General features: G+C 30.2%; 2 protein-coding genes and 1 long non-coding RNA gene across 4 annotated transcripts; 2 read left to right on the forward strand and 1 right to left on the reverse strand.

The window, feature by feature from the left end:
* The first annotated feature begins 4817 nt into the window (after positions 1-4817).
* LOC130815352 (uncharacterized) lies at positions 4818-12128 on the forward strand. The gene is made up of 3 exons (XM_057681793.1): positions 4818-5567; positions 6007-6847; positions 11598-12128. The coding sequence occupies exons 1-3, from the start codon at positions 4984-4986 to the stop codon at positions 11958-11960; spliced, it is 1788 nt and encodes a 595-aa protein (XP_057537776.1). The 5' UTR covers positions 4818-4983; the 3' UTR covers positions 11961-12128.
* Positions 12129-13799: 1671 nt separating this feature from the next.
* On the forward strand, positions 13800-14762 carry LOC130815154 (uncharacterized). The gene is made up of 2 exons (XR_009042542.1): positions 13800-14011; positions 14323-14762. It is a non-coding gene; the product is annotated as an uncharacterized LOC130815154 (long non-coding RNA).
* A 784-nt stretch (positions 14763-15546) lies between these two features.
* On the reverse strand, positions 15547-18553 carry LOC130815455 (autophagy-related protein 8C-like). 2 transcript variants are annotated; one of them, XM_057681939.1, is made up of 6 exons: positions 18408-18553; positions 18141-18214; positions 16694-16749; positions 16531-16583; positions 16052-16170; positions 15547-15967 (listed from the first exon to the last, which is right to left on the reverse strand). In XM_057681939.1, the coding sequence occupies exons 2-6, from the start codon at positions 18175-18177 to the stop codon at positions 15858-15860; spliced, it is 375 nt and encodes a 124-aa protein (XP_057537922.1). In that variant the 5' UTR covers positions 18178-18214; positions 18408-18553; the 3' UTR covers positions 15547-15857. The 2 variants fall into 2 exon arrangements, with proteins under 2 accessions (XP_057537922.1, XP_057537923.1); XM_057681940.1 differs by having other exon boundaries at positions 18322-18458.
* Positions 18554-21170: the final 2617 nt, after the last annotated feature.

Genomic DNA, 21170 nt, shown 5'->3' on the forward strand with positions numbered 1-21170 from the left:
TCGGATTCGGTTACAATGTTGTGTAAATTTCGGGTCATGATGCCAGTTTTCAACACCTCATATAATAAATAATTTTCGAGTATATTGACAATTTGGCCCCCCTAATTTAAAATCATGGCTTCGGCCCTGATCATATGTTTATATATGTTGATGCTAAAAAAAGTGTGCATTGCATGAGTTTCTACACTAATTTTTTACACTATTTCTTTATTGAGACTATCTCATCGTGAGACGACTTCAATTGGGTCAGCCCAAACTATTTTTAAAAAAATAACCGCTTTCTATATAACTAAAATTCAGTTTTCATTTTTCTTTTGTGTTTTTTTACTAATGGATTACTTATATAGGCCTATCTCACGATGAGACGATCTCATACAAAACTTGCTAGTTTTTTAATAAACATAATGACTAAGAAAATTGTTCTAATTTGAAATAAGCCCAACACATATTTGCTTTCTAATTTTATGTATTTGCCCATATGCTTATGTGGGCCGAGCAGCCCAATTTGAACACTCCAGCTTATGAATATGTCCGAACTCTTTCCCCTTCTCCAAAGCCGAAAGCATTGTTTTATTTAGAGTTGTTTATTCCAATTTTAGATTAATTTTATGGTATGTTTGGTAATTTGAATTTTTTTTAAATGTTAAATTAACTCAAATATTATGTTTGATAAATCTTAAATATGAAAATATGAAATTCGGTCAATTCCAGAGAATTCCAATAACAATGTAGAATTGGTCAAGCATCAAAATTTGCAAATTCCAAATATATATACGTCATTTATAATTCTTGAATTTGAATATCAAAATTAAATTTTCTATTTTCAAATGAATTCTATGTTGCCAAATACTACCTTAGGTCGATTTCAAATCCAATTTTGTGTTTACATTAGTTTTATATAATTTTAAATTTATTTTAAGTCGAGTTAAAATCGAGTTTAATTACAAGGTCGTAAAAATATTGAAGCATTGAATTTATTTTGAACAACTCTACTCCCATCTACAATTGTGTATTTTCTAAGCAAATGAATAAGAGGAAATAAATAAAAGTGTTATTTTATTATTTAAAGTCAATTTACAAACTAATTACTCCAAATATGATTTATGTGGTGTTTTCTATATTAAACTTTCAATTTGATCCTGGTTTATAAGTTTAAATATATTCAGATTAAGTCTTTCTTTTTCTAAAAAGGGTGTTCTTATATTATTTCATCCATTAAATATCAATATTAATAATATCAACTCAAGTATACCAACCAACACTAAAATTTAAATGTACTTTAATTCCAACGATATATATATATATATATATATATATATATATATATATATATATATATATATATATATATATATATATATATATATATATATATATATATATATATATATATATATATATATATATATATATATATATATATATATATATATATATATATATATATATATATATATATATATATATATATATATATATATATATATATATATACTCTTTTTATTCTTTTTTGTTTTTCTCATTTGTTTTTTACACAGTTTTCAAATCAAATTTTTAACCTTAATATTTCTAAATACGCATGATAAAAAATTATAAAAATACATAATAAAAAAGTATGCATTAAGACGAATCTAACGAGATCTCACATTGATATATTTTATTTTTAAAATATGTCTAAAAAACATTATTTAAATTTTTTTCTCTTTAGGGTGAAATTTTCTAAATAAAAATTACATTAAAAAAACAAAAAGATTATTAAAATTTAAATCTCAATATAGAATCAGCAACATAAAACTAAATATCCATATTTAGTACTTCTAATAAAATAAATATATACTCGATTAACGTAGTATATGCCTTGCAAAAGTAGCTCAAGATTGAGAATGTGTCCAAATGCAAATAGCAATATTGCATGGAATCTGAACAGTCTTCACAAATCACAATAGATTATTTATGATTAGAGGATATTTATATATAATTTATTTATAGGTTTTTATTAAAAAAAAAAATCCAAAAAAAGACAAGTGAAGATGCTAAAGAAACTTAGAAAGAAGAGGAGAGGAAATCTAGAAATTGGATTTATACTGTGTATATGCATCTTAAAGGATGGTCTGTGTCTTCACAGACAAAATAGTCTGTTCCTTCTTTCTTCTTTGGCTCTTTTTGGGGCTTTGGTCACCTTACAACCCTCACCTTTCCTTTTCCTTTGCTTTTGGTTTCTTCCTCATTAAAAATAATCATTTCTACAACTTCAATTTCGTTTATTACTTTGAGTAATGGCAAATTTGTATAACTTCACAAGTTTTGCTTCGTATTTGTTTTAATTAGAGCGTGTATATGAAAAAATTTAGTGGATTATACCGAAATAAATGAATATGTATGTAAAAAGATCTTAATCGTCGTGTAAAGTAGGTAGATAGTGGATAATAAATTTATCGTTCGATTATATCAATTCGACTTGTTTGCATGTGTTAAATAATACTTGATATATTTCTAATGAAAACTATTAGCAAAATTTTAATAATTTTTCTTGAAAATAATAATTAAAAGTGCTAGTTTTAGTTAAATGGTCCGAATTTTTGGTTAAATGGTTGAAATTTTAGATTAAGTGGCGAAATTCGTTAAATTTTCCTAAACACTATAGATTACTTTGGTGTCTATTATTTGCAAAAATTAAACACTAAAGCTGTGAATAGCATAAAATACCTAAACTTTAAACTTTAAGTTTATAAATCGCAAATTATTCTTATCACTCCTATTATTATTATTATTATACAAAATAGAATTATTTTTTCATTTTTTTTCTTACAACGTACAATAACTAAGTTAAACTAGTATATACTTCCATAGATCCGAAAATCCAAAAAGTTATTATGAAAGGAGAATTTGTCAAAAGATAAACTAACATTTTCTGATTCTGATGAAAATAAGTTCATCTTGTATATATTTTTAATAAAAAGTTTGTTTGTATAATTGCTGAAAATAAATTTAAGTATAGTTTGAAAATGATTATAAATAATAATTGAGTATTTTTTTTAGCAAATATCATACATTATACTAAAAAAACTCGTAAAATTTCAAGTGTCGCAACCAGAAAGAGTTTGCAAAATGAAACTCATTTATTCGCTAAAATAAAATGACATGAAATATGATCTTGACCAATATTTCTACCATTAAATTAAACTTGATTAGAATTCATTTATAGTTAAATTTAGTAAATTAGAGGATATGAAATACTCCATAGTATGTTGTTGATAATTTCTAAAATTATTGAGTTAATTTATACATGTGAGTGTATGACGGTCAAAATTGAGTGTTTTTATTGTGTAATACTGGTTTTATTTTTTTTAATGTCATATGTTTCTATACTCCATAAATTCCATTGAATTTGCATCATTTTTCATTTTGGTCTGCCCACTTAATTTGCATCATTTTTTATTTTGGACAATGGCCAACCACTTTCCTTTGATTTCATCCCTACATTTTAACTCTCTTTTAATTTCATCAACACAATTCATCTTCTCTCTTCGTTTATTAACACTTTCTAAAAATTATTCACTTTTTCTTTGATGCAAATCAAAGAGGATATATGAGTATGCCGATGTTAAAAAAACTGTGTATTGTACGAGTTTCTACACTTAAAAAAAACGATGTAAAACATGAAGTTAGTATGAAAATATACATAAAAAATTTTTCAATGAATAATGCAACAAAAAGATATTCTTTTGTTTTAAAAAAGTATAAAATGCTATATATTTGAATGAAATAATAACTTTGGATAATAATATAACTTTTTAAAATATTTAATCTTATTCAGCCCTAAAATTATACTAAAAAAGATTTTTATTGGTGTTTTAGAATTCAATTAAATAATATAAACTAACTATTTATGAATGAATTGAACTTGTTTTGAGTAGATTCAAACTAATTTATTTGATTTTAATTTTCCCAAAATTTTAATAACTTTTATTAATTGACATCAATAAATTTTTTTTAAAAAGTCCTTACTTATTTATAATTTCAAACAATTAATCAATTTAAAATTTTTATTTAAGTATTAAAATTTGATGTAATAAAACCTTTTAAATACGTAACTACCTTAGTTTAAATTTATTTAAGAAAATCAATTCATTTAGCAAGACTCTAAATAGTCAATATTTGTTACTCTATTTTCTACTCTTTTATTTTATTTATAATTGTATGATAATTTATGATGATAGGTTAATTTATTTAAAAATAAACAATATGTATATATTATTTGTGTAAATCGAGCAAATATTAATTTATTTTTAATAATTTCCTCAAATGAAAAAAAGGAAAAATCTAGCATAATTCAATCTTGTTATGATTTTCCTACAATACTTTTACTTATTAATTAAGCATGAATATTCCCAACTTAAGGGGTATTTGCCTGGAGTAAACTTTGGTAACCCAATGACTTGCTATAATAAGTAATTTACCAAAAAAATAAACTAAAAATTAATATAAAATTAGAGAAAATTTTTGAAAATCCACACAAAAAATTCTGAATAATTAAAAAATCAAAAATTCTTTAACATTTATTTCGACATTTTATTTTAATTTATCTTTGTTATAAAAAAAATATGCTATAATAAGTCATTTGGTTATTGTTTAACCTGGAAAAATACCCTTCAAAATTAAAATTATTCATGTTTAGTCCATAGATAAGAAAATCATAAAAATATTAAATTATTTTAAATAATTTTTTCTCTTAAAAAGTAAAAATTTGCCCAATTAAAAGTTTAAGCATTTCAGCAATTTCCTCATCCTCAGTCCTCACAAAAAGTGTGCTCTCCTATTTCTTCCTGTCCTAGCGTGCTCTTTATCTCTCTCTTTAAATCCCCACAAAAATACAAAAAATATTCTCAATTTCTCTCTTTCTATCTCAAAATTTTCACATCCATCTTCTTCAACCTCCATAACATTCCCTCTCTAAACCCTGTAACGTCTCACTCACCATCAATGTCAAAACCTCCACCCCATCCTTCATCCCACTCCCATACCCAACACCAAGCACAGCCCATTAATCCATCTAACTACTCTCATAGCCCACCCCATTACGCCGTCGCCCTCCACGACCACCACTCGTTAACTCGCTTCCTATCAACCATCCCTAAACTCGCTGATCCATCCCGAGTCATCACCGAGTTAGACTCACTCCGCGAAGAGAAACTTGCTGACCAGATCTCATCCCTTCTTGACCGCCGTGAAGATATTCCATTCCGTGAAACGCCACTCCATTTAGCTGTTAGATTAAACGACCCCGTTTCGGTTCAACTCCTTGCTTCTGCTGGAGCTGATGTATCGCTTCAGAATTCTGCTGGATGGAACCCATTACAAGATGCTCTCTGTAGAAGGAAATTGGAAGTTTCTAGAATTCTTGTTCAACATCATCATTTATCTGCTTGGGCAAAATGGCGTCGTCGTCTTCCTAGACTACTTGCTGTTTTAAGAAGAATGAGGGATTTTTATTTGGAGATTCAATTTCATTTTGAGTCCTCTTTTGTTCCTTTTATTGGCAAAATTGCTCCATCTGATACTTATCGGTATATCAATCTTAATTTCTACCTTTTCGTTTACTTATTATCGGTCATCCCTGTTTATTATTTTTTATGATTAATTTGAAATTTTTTGGTTTGAAATGCTGACATTTGATAGCATTTTGGCATTTTGAAGAATTTCGTCTGCATTTCATAAATTATTTCAACAATTTCGACTTTATTGAGTTATTGCAGTTAATTTCATTAAAAACAACATAAATCTTTATCAAAAAAATAATTACTCCATAAAAAAAAACGGCTTCAATGGATCTTCATAATTTCTCGATTAAGAATTTTAATTGGACAATTTTTTTTAGCAAATTGTTTGAATTTTCAGTTAATTAATGAGAAAATTCATAACGTATACACTTACTTTGTGCTAATTACGTAAATTCCCGTCTGTGTAACCGCCAAAGGCATTGAATTTCCATTAATCTAATTACAGAATATGGAAGCGCGACGGAAATGTACGCGCCGACACAACATTAGCAGGATTCGATGGAATGAAAATTCAACGCGCCGATCAAAGCTTCCTTTTCCTCGGTGAAGGAGATTCCGACAAAGAAATTCCAGAAGGTTCTTTAATAGTCTTAAACCGTGACGAAAAGAAAATCTTCGACGCATTCGAGAATGCCGGAGCTCCAATGTCCGACGATGACGTGGCATCATTTTGTTCCCAAACAAGTGTATACCGACCAGGAATGGACGTCACAAAAGCGGAGTTAATACCTCGAACAAATTGGCGACGCCAAGAAAAAATCGAAAGCGTCGAAAAATGGAAAGCAAAAGTTTACGACATCCAGAACGTAGTATTCAGTTTTAGGTCGCGAAAAGTGAGTTCAAGAGATGAACAAGTGCTTCCATTAGAGCTTGATGAAGAAGAAGGTTTTTTAGTAGCAGAAAACTTCGAGTTCAACCATAGCGGCGATCATGAAAAGAGACGGCATAGCAGTTTCGTTAGGGAGGAGCGAGAGTGGGTTTCAGTAGGAAGGAAGAGCGTAGATATCAACTTTGCGCCGTCGTCGACTAAACGAGCCCCGGAAAGGAGAAGAGCGTCAACGGTGAATGAGACGACGGCGAGGATTCCAGTGACAACGGAGGTGAAGACGAAGGAGAAAGAATACGTCAAGAGTTTACGGCCAGCAGTGTGGTTGACGGAGGATTTTCCATTGAAAACGGCGGAGGTTTTGCCATTGCTTGATATTTTAGCGAATAAAGTTAAGGCTGTTAGGAGGATGAGGGAATTGCTTACTACCAAGTTTCCGCCGGGGACTTTTCCTGTAAAGGTAATAAAATACTCTCCGTAATTCTTATTATTTTTTGGAATATTTTGAATTTTGTGGAAAATTTGTTGGAAAATTTGTTGTGAATAATATAATTTATTTTTAATCATCTATTAATAATTTTATATTTTGAAAATTTTGTAATAATTTAACCTTTGCTTTCAGTTTATTGTTAATGAATTCTTTAGAAAATGACCTGCTTGGTCAACTGTCGTCTTCTCCTATTTTATAATAATTCAACTTATTTCCCATTAAATATATCTCATCCATACATATTAAAGTCTCTTTTAATTTCTTTAATACATTTTCTCTTTAATTATTTTCAAAAAATTCACGATTTGAACATCTCTATTTGATGGTATATGTATGTAAAGACAATTATTATTTATGAAATGATCAATTTCATAAGCTTGGGAAATATTAACAATTTTATTTAGTTTTTTAAGGGTTCATTAGCAATAAACAAAAAGTAAAAATTGAATTATTGAACAAAATTTTAAAGGTGGGAAAATTAGTAGTTAATGACAAATAGATTGGATTGTTATAAAGAAGGAAGAAGATAAGAGGTAACCTGAGATAGTAGTCATTTCTTTGACGGGTCTATTGACAACAAACTGAAAACAAAAGTTAGATTATTAAAAAATTTTCAAAAGATGGGATTATTGACCGGTAATTAAAATAAGTGTTTTTGATAGCCATTTTTGCATCATCAAAATCAATAATACTATAAAAAAATTAACTAGAATGGTCGAATTTTTTACTATTTTTTTATAATAATTTCAACTTTTGATTAATCATGAATATTTCAACTACAAGAGATGTTCGCTAAGAATACACCAATGTAACCTCTTGCCTATATAAAAACGAGTCATTTTTGCTAAAAAAAAAAAAAAAGTAAATGCAAAATTAAATTATAAAAAAATAAAAAAATTTTAAAAATTAAAAAAGAAATCGAATAATTTTTTTTATTTTATTTTAACTTTCAATTTTTAATTTTTTATTTATTTATTGTTTTTGTGGCAATTAACCTGCAAAAATCGGTCACCATCTGAGCAAAAATGTTCTCTTATAGGTGATCCTAAAATTCGAATTATTAATGGTTAATCAAAAGTTTTAATTATTGAAAAAAACATTAAAAGATTGGATAATTCTAGATAAATTGTCAAAAAATTAATACATAAATATTTATATATTATTATAAACGAATTAAATAAGATTTCACTTTAAATAATTTTACAAAAATTTGAAATGGATCTTGATAAAAAATTTTATTAGATGAAAAAATGGAGGGAGTAACATGGGTAATTTTGGTAATTCATATTGTTTTTGGTTTACCTGGCAATTTTGAACTTGCTTGCTTTGCTTTTTTTTTTTTTTTTTTTTTTTTTTTTTTTTTTCAGGATTGATTATTGGTTATATCGATAATTGGGTAAATGTGGGGTTTTGATAAGCTCTTTTGTCAGGATTCTTTTACTCTTTTGTTTTGCTCTTGGTATAAGTCTTTTTCTGTGCATCTTGTTTACTTGATTCCTACGGCTAGACCTGGCAAATTTTGTCTTAGCCATGAGACCCAAACTTGTGAACATTTGTTATGATTTTTTGATTTCATGTTAATAGTTTTACTCTTTTTGCTTATTATTGTAATAGCAACAAAGTCAAATTGCTTAACATAGCGATTTTTAAATATTTTGACCAATCTTAAACTCTGATCAACCTAAAACCTATCTAATTGTCCATTTTGACAATGGCTTTTATATACTTCTTAACTTGAAATAATGGCTAGTGTTTAGCTCCGTTAATTGTTGGGAGTAATTTATGAATTTGCTACTGAAAGTGAATTGATATTATGAGAAAAAATTGTAGTAAATTTAAAAGGACACATGGAGTAATAAGTTGATATGTGAAGGATTTTTTTTACTGGCATGGAATATTGAGGTAAAATGAAGAGTATGGATGGTTTGGACATGATTAGAGGGGGCATTCTTTGGTTAGTCATAATCTTGTTGGGGTTATTTTGGGGTGATTAAATGGAAATTTGTACTTATGGTTATTGCTACTTTTAATTCATAACTCCAGTATTGGTGGTCTTGCTTTCTTTATTCATTAAAGTAGATTTATTGGTGATTGTGAAATGTCAAATGTGGGGATGCCAGGTTTCCTCCTAGATCTTTTCCTTGTAAATGTGATGGGTATTTTTGGTAATTCACTTTGCTCATAGTACTTGTTGATATTTTACTTTAATCTATTTCTGCAACTCTTGCTTTTGCTTTTACTCCTATTCAATTCAGTACGAGTATTTGATTCATTTAAATAGAAGTATAGTAATAGAAATGTAGCTTAACAGGGCATTTTTACTACTTCTCATAATTCTTACTGTTATGATTTTTTTAGGTTCATGTATTAGTATTTACTATCATTAGTGTTGTTTACTTTATTTGTACAAGTATCTTCACTTTGATAGAAAACATGTGTCGAGCAAAAATTGATAAAAAAAATACCCTAATATTTAAGGCTTCTTAAATTTGGGAATTTGGTGCGGTCAGAACTTTGCACATGCCCAAAATCATATTGGTTAGAAAAATATGATGGGCATTTTGGAGAATTTACATAATTCATTCCTCGCTATTTGATAGTCTTGGTTAGCTTTATTCACTTGTATAGTATACCTGATTTATTGATAATTGGGAAATGTGGGTTACATTGAGACTTTTAAGAGTAAAATAGAAGTTTGGATCTTTATTCAATTTTTGGATTGTTGAGATTTGGAAGAATGATTTTTTGGCTTTGGTGGTGGGGTTTGAGAGGAAAGGGTGCAAGTGTGTTTATGAATTGATATATGGAAAAAAAAAGATCAAAGCTTTAGGCTTTATATAATCTTAATGGGTCCACTTGATCCGATGTTTTCTGTCTTGGAAATGTGGCCGTTTGATTTTGATTTCTACTATTACTACATAAACAAATCTACTAAAGTATAATTAAGGATATTTAATTGTAGGACCATTGTTTTGGAAATGTCGGAGACCAATAAGCTATATAACCCTAAACATGTGGGCCACTCTTAAGATAGTGGGACCCCTCTTTAAGTGTACTTGCTCTTTGTCTGGCTAATGAGGTGTAGTGAAGGAAACTTCATTCCTGCCTCTAATGTAATCCGTCCACAAACATTAGGGAATGATATGTAGGCATGTGTGGCATTGTATAGTAATTATGTGTACAACTAATACATAATATGTCTTTTTGAGTATGTCATATGGAGATTGTTCTTCAAGATATACCTGTACCAGGCTGTGTGTTTGAGGTATGACTTGTGAAAGGAGTAGTCTTCACTCTTCAGTGTCAAGCTGGATGCTTGGATTAAGTAAATTTGAACATACTCCTATGATTTATGTAATACTTTTGAGATTTTAGGTGTGGCTTAACATGTTAGACTAATCATTTCATAATTTTTTGCAATTATACTCGACAATTGATACTTATGAACTCCTAATCTAGCTTTTCATCTAAATTGCGATTGGGCATGGAGGTAAGGAGGAGAAAATCAGAAAAATAGCAGCATGTATCCGTGTTTCACGAAAAATTAGAGATAAATAATTCATTAAAATTAGAGATAGATAATTTATCAAAATTTATCAAAAATTAGAGGAGCTTTTTAATTGTTTTGAAGCAATTCAAAGCGATGGAGGGATTTATTATTATTATTATTATTATTATTATTATTATTACTATTTTATTTTATTTATTATTTTTTTATTATTTTTTTTTCTTTGAAAAAAATGTGGATCTCTAAGGATGGACTGTTTAGAGATGAGGTTTTGAATATGTGGGAAATATTTGTGGATTTGAAGATAATATTTGTGGCAAAGCCAAATTGGCTGTTTGAAGATTAGGTCATTAGGGTTTGAATTTGTGGATCCAAACAAGTTATCAGAGGATATATCATATCAAAAGGTTTGTATGAATTGCTAGACTTTCATTCTGCAAGTATATCTTAGGGCCTATCAGGAGTCATGGAGAGGGAGTTGGATGCTGCTATTGTGCAAATGTAGAATTCTGGTTATAGGTTATCGCTTATTGCTGGTCCACTTGCCAGAAGGAGCTCGTTCATCCGTGTATTTATGGGATCATGATGCCATATTTTTCTAACTCTGGTATCATTCTGTTTATCTGGTGTGTTAGAAGCTTGCCTATCATGATCTTCAGATGAATGATTAACAATCCCTTAATATGTGGTCGTATTAGAATTCTTCTGCACTTTGTAACCTTCATCGAGAATACTGCTTTGACGCTATCCTACTCATACTTCATTTCACCTTAATTACCGCGTCAAAAACTAATACTCTAGCTATGACTATGGGTGCTTGACACTGTAAGATGATGTAAATCTATGTTTCTCATCCTGAGTTAGTTACTGAAGTCTGAAAGTATTACTGGTAAATTTGTACAATCTACAATCATTTTGGGGTTCATGAGAAGATTTTCGGTATCCTAGTCTCAATTCTCGGTCACACCACCCCTAATCTTTTTTTTACTCGATTGAAGTTGATGACTGTTCACAGCTGCACACTTGCACTCTGCATGTGCCTTTATGTTATTAGCTTTTTCTGGTTGTTTAGTGGTACCAATCTCAAACAACCAAATCTGTATTTTGCTATATAAATCCAGTGGTTCTTGGTATAAGTTCTGCCATCTGGACCTTGGGGTATTATTATTACTGTAATTTAATGCATATACTATTGGTGTACCAATGATGCAGATAGCAATACCAGTGGTACCAACAGTGAGGGTAGTAATTACATTCACTAAATTCATCGAGTTGCAACCAACCGATTGTTTTTACACTCCGTTGTCAAGTCCAAGATTCTTGAGCAACGGAAACAACCATAGTCCATCTGAAGAACGAGAAACTCACTCCACAACTGCTTCGACATCTTTGTCATGGCCAAGACGAAGCAATAGTAGCCGATCATCTAACAAGTCACAACAGCAGCAACAACAGTGCCCCGAGGCATTGATTTCAGACCCATTTGCTATTCCTGATGGATACACATGGGAAAGCATCGATAGTAAAAACAACCGCAAGGTGAAAAAGTCTAAATCAGTGCGAAAAGCCAAGTAGAAAGGGCAAGTACAGATAAGTTAGTGTAGTAGTTGCTAATTTTGCTTTCCCCTCTTCTAATTTTGTTGTCCAAGTTGCATATTGTTGTAGATATAACAGCTGATATTTTTCAGCCTTAGGCTGCTGAGAAAGAGAGCAATGAAATTGAACATCGTTTCTACGGCGTTATACCATGTTTCAGTTTTTCATCTATTTTTATTCATTTAACTACTCCTTAATAGGTTCGCTTTTGGGTTTGCTTGATTTTTCTTTTCACCAAAAGCTCGTATATCAAGGATATAACTCAAAGCACGGAATCAATTGTGTTCTAAACATAGACCATGTGATTTCACATTGAGGAATCAATTATGATTTTACTGTTCACACCTCACCGAGAAATTTGGCTTCAACGCTGAATGTGAAATCTCGATTTTATTTTACTACTTTAGTTGATTCGAATGTTCAATAGTTGAAAACATGGTGTAAACCTAAGAAAATGAGAATACATGGATCCCAGAATCTAAAAGCCTTCAAAGGAAGGAAAAAGGATTGTGTTCCAAAATAGAAACACAAATTCTTGCTGAATATAGCTTTGAATATCTTAATCTTAAGCACTAGATTTGCCTTTTGTTGAAGTGATTCTTTTCTCTTGGGTCTTTTTCTTTATTGCTTTTCTTCCCTCTTTTGCTTTCCGTGTTTCCTTCTTTTTGAACTAAGTTGAATTTGAATGAATACATTCTTTTAAATTGGAATATATCATAAAATAGTAATTATGATAGATTAATAATTATTATGCATATATCCTAAATAATAACCTAACTCAACTACTTCCAGGATGGCATATTATATTCATTCAGAATGAAAGGGCAACAGATTAACAGGTGAATAATCAATATTATGGAAAGAGACCTTGTATCCTATGAGCTTATTAACTTAGGTTGCCACTAATTATCCATCTATAATGAATTTAATGAGGTTTCTATCAAGAGTGGTACTACTATTTAATTCAACTACATATGAAGGGAAGTATAATTTTTATAGAGTATTCTATCTGTTTATCTAATAATAAAACTCAGAAATATCATGAATCGAATTTAAGTCGAATGTCTAAAGACTTAGATTTAAGCCTTAATTTTTCACTTTGATTTAAAGTCGAGTTTTGGATTTATAAGGTTTGGAGTTTTTAGTGGATATAAGATTTTCTCAATGAAGAGAGTTACAAATAAAGCAGTGTGTAGAACCTTTAATATATATTGAAAAGTTATCGGCTTTTCTCCTTTTTGTAGTGACTATGGAGGAGCATTCAAAAGTAAATTTGAAATTTGAATATATGGCAAGTTAAAAGTTCAGAGAGAATATGTATATAAGCCAAATTTTGATTTAGTTGATGCAAGGAGTATTACTTCTTATATGTTTGTTTATTTTATATCTCATTATTTCCTCTTTGAATTTGATGTTATATTTAGGTTGAATGAATCAGTAAGGTTACAAGTTAAAGGGTAAATATATGTAATTTAAACAGAAGAATTTTCATCTAAGTGAGTTCAATAATCTAATTGCTGATCACATAAAAAAAACAATACTTTACTATAATAATATCCTCAAATGACTCCCACTAATATGCTAGATTGCTAGTAATGCTACCTAAAAAATATTTTAGGAAGTACGGATTAAATAAAAAAGTTTTATTATTTGATAACTATACCTTTAAAAAGGTTATTAATTAGCTAAACCACTAATTAGGCCATTATGGTAAGAGTATTAACAAAATAATGCAATTTAGATAACATCTAAAAATGGGCCAATAATTGAAAGAACTCACAATTTAGAAAGAAGAATATGATAAATTAGTAGCATTGAGGTAGCAACAAGAGTTTGCTTAACAAGAAAGGAAAAGATACAAGTTAAGTGACTAACAAAAGCAAAATGCTTTGTCCACTAAAAAAGAGGTTGAAAACAGCATAAAAGAGCCTAACCACATGCTTAAAAACCAAAACAATAGTTCCTAATATCTTGTTAATAGAGCAAGCACAAATCTACCCATCAATTCACACTCATCTTGATTCATTCAGGTAATTGCAAAATTCCAATTCACCCGTATAATTGAATTTGCTATATTTACTTAAAAAAAACTATTACATTGAATATGCAAACCTAGTTCTTTTTCATTCAGAGGGACTATTTGGCTGTATTCTTCTTTATGAGTATGCGTTACCGCCTTTTTTCTCAATCCAAACCCTGATCATAGTTCTTATGAATGAAATATACTGGATAAGATGATTATGATGATGCAAACTTAGTAAATTTAATGGTACAAATGAGTACATGTAGCTTCACATCTACTCCATTGTTGCATTTAACATTGTACTAATAATTGATGTAGGTGTTTATGGCATCTGAGGCACCAACATGGGCAGATCAATGGGGTGAAGGAGGTTTTGGTGCAATGGATGATGTAAAACCAGTGCAAAACAAAGACACCAACAAGAAGAAAACATCTTTTTTTGGAGGATTCAAGGCTGGAATCAAATGGGTTAAGCAACAATGTGTTAAGAAAAATCCTCATCCTAAATGACTTATATTGATTTTTATTTTTTGCGTATGTTAGTTTTGCTTGCTTCCTTTTTCTTTCCTTTTAAGAATTAAGGTTGGGTATCAAAAGAATAGAAAAATAAAAAAGTAATGAGTTTGTAATAGATTGATGAATAAAATTTTGATTAATTAAGTATTGTTTTTCCTAGATTATGTTTTTTATTCTTCATGTATGCAAAGATTTTCTAATCTTTTAGATTAAAGCTCTAATATTATTGTGGTTGTTGTTAATGTAATTAATGCAAAGATCCATATTTTTATGTTTTAATTGAAGATTGAAGATCATATTGGCTATCAAATATCAATTGAAAAACAATTTAGTAAAAAAAGTATTTGTTTTTACAAGGATAAGATTGTACAAATTTAATCCCTTAATTTCATCTAAATGAAATCCACTTAATAGTTAGCTCGCACAATAATTGTTGGTGAATCTGTAAATATAATTTTTTTGAATTATAGGGTAGACTAAATAAAGGAAGGATTAGGCGAGATTCAATTTTAAAATTATATAGTACTGAAATAAGATTTAATTCTCCATAAATTATTTTTGGATCATAGCTTTACTTTCAATAACAATGGAAAATTTATGATAACAATGGAATCTAATTTACTACTAAGACATTTCTTATAATTTTAACAAACTTTACTAATTAAAGAAACCAAACAATGAAAAATAGATTTTTTTTTTTTTTTCAACATTTGTCAATAGTACTACTCAGTTGGCAATCAAATAAGTCTAATGACTCCACACTTCTTTTCCATACATTTCATTACCAACCAAGTTTTCCAAACACACTGTATGAATTGCTAAGGTGGGCATTCAAATCATTGTGTTGGATTTAGATAACGACGTTCTGAGTTAGATCCGTTTCAAATTAAGTTGAATCAGGTCAAATTTTACCGGTATCAACTCTAATTAAATGGAATTCCCTTCATCGATCTCAATTTGCTTCTTGAACTAACGACGCACAAAGATACATATATTTTTAACGGTAAGATTGCGTACACACAATCCTCCCGAACAGAGCCACTTAATGGCTCAATCCGAACAAAATCAAGTATTTTGAACACGTTTATTACGTTACATAGATGGTCCATTGCCAACTTCAGCAGCTAAAAGTTGCCCCATACTTAGCAGTTGGCACAACAGCCCTTCATTGTACAGAACCTCCTAATTACAAATAAGTGGTAGTATTACGAGGATTAAGCCCTAAATTAATGGTCAGAAAAACAAATTTTGGATCCAAGGAACATAAGTGAATGATAGTCATGAACTGGAAGATTTACTGAACAAGTTTTGGATGACTTTGATTATTCACACGCGAATCAGCAGCAGGCGCAGCAACTTGATCCGAACACATTTTCCCCGCTATAAGTCAAATAAAGAAACCCGTCTTCATCCTTGTTATCTTCATAAATTGTGGCCATTAAAGCAGCTACAGAAGAAAAAAAAAACCATGCTTACAAACACGAAAAATTGCGTAAGAGTGCTTTTAAGGTTTACTAGATTTCAAACTTACCAGTTGGAGGTAAAATGTTATTCACGAACACAAATATGGCTTTCTCAGGAGTTAAATTTACTTTCTTTCGCACCACATATACAAACTGTCCAACAGTTAAATCAGCTGGGACGAGGTACCTGCGATAACTCATAAGGGCAGGGATCACAAACATAAATCACTAGTAACAGGATGAAAACCTATCATTCGTGCATGCACGATGCAAAAATCTTTCGGAAATTTATATATTAGGTCTGATCATCGGACGAGCCACAAGCATTAGACCAACTTAAGCTTGACACAATTTGGCAGACTTATAGTAAAAGGTAAATGAGAAGCTTCAAGTTTTAGACCAGTTTCTAGTTCAGAACTACAAGTTAGATACCGTACACTAATACATATAAGGTGATTTGCAAATTTAGAGTTATTATCAACAATGTCACCATGCCATGAGTATCAAATAACTGAAATCCAAAAAGAGAGCCAAATATGAGATTTACTTTTTCTTAGCTATGTCGGGAATGTCACTCGTTTCAGCCTTTTCAACAATCACCTGCACAATCAGCTATCTAGGTTAGAATTGATAATCTGATGGGCAAAACATGAAAACGCAAATACTTCTTACAAAGTAATCACATTATGTTGAAAATTAACGCATCTTACAGGAATTCTATCGGGATATTTCTCCTTGATGCGAGCTGCTTCAGCTTGTCTGTGTTCTGAAAGTAAACATTAACTTTCAATCCTTCCTCATCCCAACTTTAGTATAAGAGAAAATAGGAGATAGGATATAAAGGAATGTTGACAATTCGACTAATACTGTTCACAAAACATGATTATCAATTGGGCTACAACTAACAATTTAAACAATGTTAAAAACCACTAGTAATTTCAGTTTCCTTATTTCACCCGAAAATCATCCACAACCGGGCATTATGCCTTGATCAAAGTATATTATAGATTGATACCCGAGTGAATGTTAAGTTTAACTGGACTTATTGTAAATGGTAGCATATAATCAGGGAAATACGAAGTGCACACTTCATAAGTCAAAGAGATATCATTCCAAAACCATATGACAATGGGAGGAAGGCTTATAAAGTGTGCACACCATCTTTAATTCATTGATGTTGATCATGGATCTTGAAAATGAATATCAACAATTCAAATAATCATTTTCAGAAGCTAGTAAATGGAAAATGCCATCTCTCAAAAGGACTACAAGGGAGTTGATCATGGAAGCCCTTCAAAGCCCAGCTACACCAAGAAAAATAAAAAGATTTAGCATCCCATTTATCAACAAGTCAAAGGAGACTTTTGATGGATGAAAATGATGATAAAGTAAATAGTTGTGATGAAAAAGATGTTGATGAAGATGAAAATGTAGGTGTTGATGTTAAAAGTGTTCGGGATAATCGTATTAAGGTGTCGATTACTACTCTTGCTTTAATGATTGTTTTTGGATTAATTCTTTATCATCTCATTGTTTATCAACATGATCAAGAGTAACCCAAGATCGTTGTTATACTTCCCACAACAATTCATCAACAAAAGAATGCCCAACTGTTTAAAGTTAACTTTGCAAGCAAACCCATTTTTGGTAATGAATAATTAACACAATTAACACAAAATCAAAGTCTAACGCGTACCGAAAATGATGATTAACCTAGTGGTGGAGTGCTTTCTCTTTGTGAGATGGGTCCAATTCTCACCATGTATAAGAAGGATTAATTACTCTCCCCTTTGCCCGTAGGGTATTAAATGCCTACTAATATTCACAATTAGAATTTCCAGATGAAAAACTCACAAACTTTGATCACTAATGATAAAAAAAGATTCAATTATGGATGTTTAAACCAAAGTTAAGAAATGTCAAGCATACTTATCGCCTCCCATAATTCATAAGTTCAACTTTTAATTTTGCACGCAAACTCCTTTTCTTATTATACACCACAATTAGCACAAAATCAAAGTCAAATTCCTACCAACATGATGAAAATTTCCCCGAACTTTGATCACAAAATATGATTACAAATTCGAATGCAGATTAAAATCATAATAGCATATAAACTGAAATAAAGAATCCCAAATGAAAGGAATGGTAACAGACCCAGTGGGTGCTCGAATTTGAATGCACTTTTTGCCATTTCAGCACTCAGACGAGAAAAATCGCTATCTGCAAGACTGCAAGAATGAAAAGAAGGAAAAGAATGAGCAAACGAATGAATAAAAAAAATTCTCCATTCTTTTGGCACTGATCAAACGGCGATTCAAAATAATTGAAAAATTACATTACTGGAATTGGTTTGATTAACGACAAAAAGAATTGCAATTTCGACTGGAAAATGGAAACTGGGAAATTAAGCAATTGGAATACCTCTGCGAAGAAAAATTATAGGGGACTTGGGAGTATTTTAATTTCAATTCTTCCTTTCTTTTATCAGTTTATATATATAATTTCTGTTTAGCACTTTGCGGATAATTTAGGAATTTGATTGGATTGTCGTCGTCATCAAGTTACTTGGAATTTAGAAAGAAAAAAAATGTAAAGGTGAGAAATTTTGAAATTGTCATTTTTTTTTAGAAATTTGAAATTGTCATTTTATTAATCTAAGAATTGAAGTTTATTTAGATAAATCAAATATTAATTTTATTTAATAAGATTCTGAATTTGATTCTTACTTAATCTTTTTTCATCTTACTTTAAATAAATTATTGGAAAATACAGATGAAAAAAATTGTTAATTAATAGTAAAAGATTATAAATATTGAATATCCAAATCTTGGGAGTTGGGATATCGAGTTGTATGTGCCTATCAAAATGATTACTTCGATGGAATTTGAGTCGAAATATTTTTGGGTTTAATAAAATTTTGGTTTAGTCATTTTCAGTTTGACTAATTTGTGTTGATTCAACAAATTCAAGTTCACTTAAAAAATATTTTATATTTTTATCAACATAAATTATTGTGAGAGACTGTCTGTCAATAATACTCGGTAATTTCTTATAAAATGAACTAATAAGTTATTTTAAAGACTTCAACAAGACATAAAAAATCATTACTTATCTTAGTGATTTAGAGCTTTTTATTTACTTTTATGACAAGAGTTCGTTTCTTATCACGTAAAAAAAATTAATTCACTCATAATAAAAATCATGGCATGATATTAAAACCGTGTAAATATCTAATCACTCATAATACCTAGGTGTAATTTGGCTTAAGCTAAACATAGGCCAATTTAAAAGAGTTATTTACCAACATTGCCATTATGCATACCTAATATACAAATAACAAACTCTAAAATAAAAATTTTCACATTGATAGTCCAGTTTGGTATATGAACAAAACTAGAAACAAGTAAAGATTTGTCACTTGGTACTCCAAGTTATTCTAAAGCCAAACCTTTATCTGTCATATTTAATTTATAATATTTTTAGTGTGGATGTTTTTTTATTTAATAAATTTACACTTCTCACTCTTCACTCCAATTAATTATACTTTTTAACTAAATTCTTTAAAATTAAAGTTAGTTTATACTATTTAGTGCAAAAACTATACAAGACCTACTTAGCTACTCCCATAATAATATAATATTCAGTTAAAATTATAAAAATATTAGTGATTTATGGTAGAGTAATTAATAATGAGAAAGATTATATGAATATTATTCAAAGCTAAATTGGGGAGGTTAAGCAATCAAACTAACCTAAACTCAAGCCAATTAAAAAAGAGCTAGTACCAACTCAATGAAATAATTATTCGTAATTGATATTATATTTAAATTTTATCTTTTTGAGCACATTTATAATTGATGAATAAGAAAAAATTGTGGGGGTCATCAATTCTAAATAGAGATTAAAGCTCCATAACTTAATGATAATGTGTAAATAACTGGGCGTATAAGTAGAGAACAAAAATTTTTAAAAAATCTTGATATAAATATGCCAAAAATGTATTTAATTCATTTGATGTAAATAAAAAAGTGAAAAGATGACAACAATGGCTCTTCCTTGTATTGATGATCAGAAAGCTTATGTATGGTTTACATGATCTTGCTAAATAAGAAAATCACCCTAATTACTTCCAATTGCCTAATTATTGAATATACACCAAAGATTATATTCTAAACAAAGATATTTCCTAAATATATTTTCCCAATTAACTAATATTCCCGTAATACCCCCCCTCAAGTTGGAGCATGAGGATCACGGATGCCCAACTTGGAGAGTAAGTTATCGAACCGCATTTTTCCAAGCGCCTTAGTAAAAATATCAGCTAATTGAGAGGAGGTAGAAACATAAGATGGAGATATTAGACCTTCATTGATTGCATCTCGAACAAAATGACAATCCACTTCTATGTGTTTCGTCCGTTCATGAAAAACTGGGTTCTTTGCAATGTGTAAGGCGGATTGACTATCACAAAACAGTTTAATTGCTTTAGGATGATGCACTCCTAAACTTAACAACAAACCCTTCAACCATTTTAACTCACAAGTGAGGGCAGCCATAGATCGGTATTCGGCCTCAGCCGATGACCTTGAAACGGTATGCTGCTTCTTTGTCTTCCAAGACACAGGAGATTGACCGAGAAACACGAGCCAACCTGTAAGAGAACGTCGAGTAAGTGGGCATGCAGCCCAATCGGAATCACACCATCCTTGGAGAGTCAAGTCACAATCTGCACTCAAAAGAATACCTTGTCCCAGTGTCCCTTTCAAATATCGAACGACCCTCAAGGCCGCCTCCCAATGCTCACTTCTGGGTTCTTGCATGAACTGAGACAAGATGTGAACAGAATATGCCAGATCCGGACGAGAAACAGAGAGATAAATCAATCGACCAACAAGTCTCCGATACGACTCAGGATCATTAAGTAATTCGCCAGTGGCCAATCCAAGCTTGTGATGCTGTTCGATGGGAATGCCAACTGGCTTAGCGCCTAACATCCCTGTTTCAGAAATAATGTCCAGAGTATATTTTCTTTGACATAAAAACAAACCAGCAGAACTCTGGGCTACCTCGATACCCAGAAAATATTTCAAAGGGCCCAAGTCCTTCATTTTGAAACAATCACTGAGATAGGACTTGAAAGTACATAACGCAGCGGAATCGTTCCCAGAAATAACAAGATCATCA

The sequence above is a fragment of the Amaranthus tricolor genome, chromosome 6 (genome assembly GCF_026212465.1).
Source record: "Amaranthus tricolor cultivar Red isolate AtriRed21 chromosome 6, ASM2621246v1, whole genome shotgun sequence".
Lineage (NCBI taxonomy): Eukaryota > Viridiplantae > Streptophyta > Magnoliopsida > Caryophyllales > Amaranthaceae > Amaranthus > Amaranthus tricolor.

Bases quoted from the DNA above. Each gene is read 5' to 3' on its own strand.
- LOC130815352 (XM_057681793.1), top strand. From the start codon at position 4,984: ATGTCAAAACCTCCACCCCATCCTTCATCCCACTCCCATACCCAACAC. The intron at 5,568-6,006 runs GTATATCAATCT...ATCTAATTACAG, and splicing joins GCTCCATCTGATACTTATCG to AATATGGAAGCGCGACGGAA. The intron at 6,848-11,597 runs GTAATAAAATAC...CCAATGATGCAG, and splicing joins CGGGGACTTTTCCTGTAAAG to ATAGCAATACCAGTGGTACC.
- LOC130815455 (XM_057681939.1), bottom strand. From the start codon at position 18,177: ATGGCAAAAAGTGCATTCAAATTCGAGCACCCACTGG. The intron at 16,171-16,530 runs GTAAATCTCATA...GAGTTATCGCAG, and splicing joins CCCGACATAGCTAAGAAAAA to GTACCTCGTCCCAGCTGATT. The intron at 15,968-16,051 runs GTAAGTTTGAAA...TTTCTTCTGTAG, and splicing joins TAACATTTTACCTCCAACTG to CTGCTTTAATGGCCACAATT.